General features: G+C 42.2%; 1 protein-coding gene across 1 annotated transcript; it reads left to right on the top strand.

Annotated features, from left to right (window-relative positions):
• Nucleotides 1-695: 695 nt before the first annotated feature.
• Nucleotides 696-1,791, top strand: LOC121965115 (solute carrier family 52, riboflavin transporter, member 2-like; the record flags this gene model as incomplete). Its single annotated transcript, XM_042515279.1, has 2 exons — nt 696-1,545; nt 1,668-1,791. Coding segments are annotated over 2 exons (974 nt in total), but the record flags the coding sequence as incomplete, so codon positions are not given.
• Nucleotides 1,792-1,850: the final 59 nt, after the last annotated feature.

Below are 1,850 nucleotides of genomic sequence, written 5' to 3' on the forward strand. Positions count from 1 at the left end.
AAAAAAGAGTAATATAACATTTGTTTTTTTTTTAAGTATTAACACTCTTCTATATAAAGTCTCAAGGACATTAAATATTCGTCTTGGGAAAATATACAGCCAAAATATCTTAAATAGTAGGTTTTAACTCTACAGCTTCATTAAAAATATCTGTGGAAAATGTTCTCCATTCAGCTAAAAAAATGATTGGTGTAAAACATTCAGCAACAGTGATTTACATGAATCGATGTTTTAAATTATCCGAAGGGTTTCATGGATATTCAGGACAACTTTCAACCCAATCCAGGGACAAAATTGAACAGAAACACTGAAAAATTATGAATTTATCTCTGAAGCAGCCTAGCTTAAAAAATGCATAACTTAAAAAAAAACAAAAAGAGCTGAAGGGTTTTGAAAGATGAAGATAGAAACTGGGAGGCCAATGGTGAGCTGTTATGGAATGACCTACTTTCTAAACTAACAAATGATTAATGCATCCACAGGAGAAAGTAATTTTAAAAAATGTGTGAACTCCAACACACTACTTCACTGTGAAGTTCGATTTTTTACAAATATCCGGTCAATAATTTATAAAATACATATATAAAATGAGACAAACGATGCATCTGCACATCAGTAGAATAATACAGAAACATTTAAAAGTTTGTTATGATTTATCAGTAATTCATTAACGTAACTGTCTTTCCTTGTTTTAGGGTGGAACCTGCCGGCCTATCTCTCAGTGCTGATAGCGTTTGGAAACATCGGTCCAATAGCAGTGACCGTCACGCACCACTGTGCTCCGGGGCGTTTAAACGAGCGCCTCGTTATCCACAGCATCCAGCTGCTGGCGGTGGTAGCGTCCGGTCTTCTCGCCGTCTTCTGGTCAAACACCGTCATAATAGCTGGAGAACAAAGGTCCCTGCCGTTCCTGCTTTTCACATTTGTATTGTCTTTTGTTTGTTGTACGTCAAACGTCACCTTCCTGCCTTTTATGTTCAGTTACCCCCCGCAGTACATTCGCACGTTCTTCATCGGTCAGGGCTTCAGCGCCTTGTTTCCTTGTATCGTGTCTTTAGGTCAAGGCGTCAGCAAGCTGGAGTGTAAAACTGTAAACGGCACAGTGCAGCCGGAGTACTTAAAAGAGAACTTTCCTGCACAGAACTTTTTCTGGTTCTTGTGCGTCATGCTCACAATCTCAGCTCTGAGTTTTCTGGCTTTAATGCGAAGACAGAAAGGGTCGCAGGAAGACGATGCGCCACAGGAGGCTGACAGCGCAGCAGCGGCCAAAAACGAAGAGGAAACACACCCGCTGCAGAACGGAGGGACACCTGTGTCTGAGGACCAGGTGCAGGTGGAGGAGCTGCCACAGACATTTTGGACAAAGAGGAACATTTACCTGCTGGCGCTGCTCGCCGTCTCCAATGCCCTCACCAACGGGGTCCTGCCGTCTGTGCAGAGTTTCTCCTGTTTGCCCTACGGCACCATGACCTTTCACCTCTCTGTGGTCCTTGGCAACATAGCAAACCCCCTGGCCTGCTTTCTAGCCATGTTTGTTGTCCTGAGGTGAGAAAAGATAAATGATTAAACACAGAGTACTTTTAAAAACAGTTATTTTTACATCTGATAGCTGTTCTTATAACAACTTTGGCTACAATGTTTTAATTGGCCCTATTTCTGTCTTCCAGGGCCTCGTCTGGTCTGGGCTTCTTGTCTTTAGCAGGGGGAGTGTTTGCTGCATATCTCATGGCGTTAGCGGCACTCAGCCCCTGTCCTCCACTACTGGGAAACCCCACTGGCACTGCTTTAGTGGTGAGTGGCAACACTAAACAGTTCTAGATAATAATAATAATAATAATAATAATAATAAT

This window comes from Plectropomus leopardus, unplaced genomic scaffold, assembly GCF_008729295.1.
Source record: "Plectropomus leopardus isolate mb unplaced genomic scaffold, YSFRI_Pleo_2.0 unplaced_scaffold18650, whole genome shotgun sequence".
Lineage (NCBI taxonomy): Eukaryota > Metazoa > Chordata > Actinopteri > Perciformes > Serranidae > Plectropomus > Plectropomus leopardus.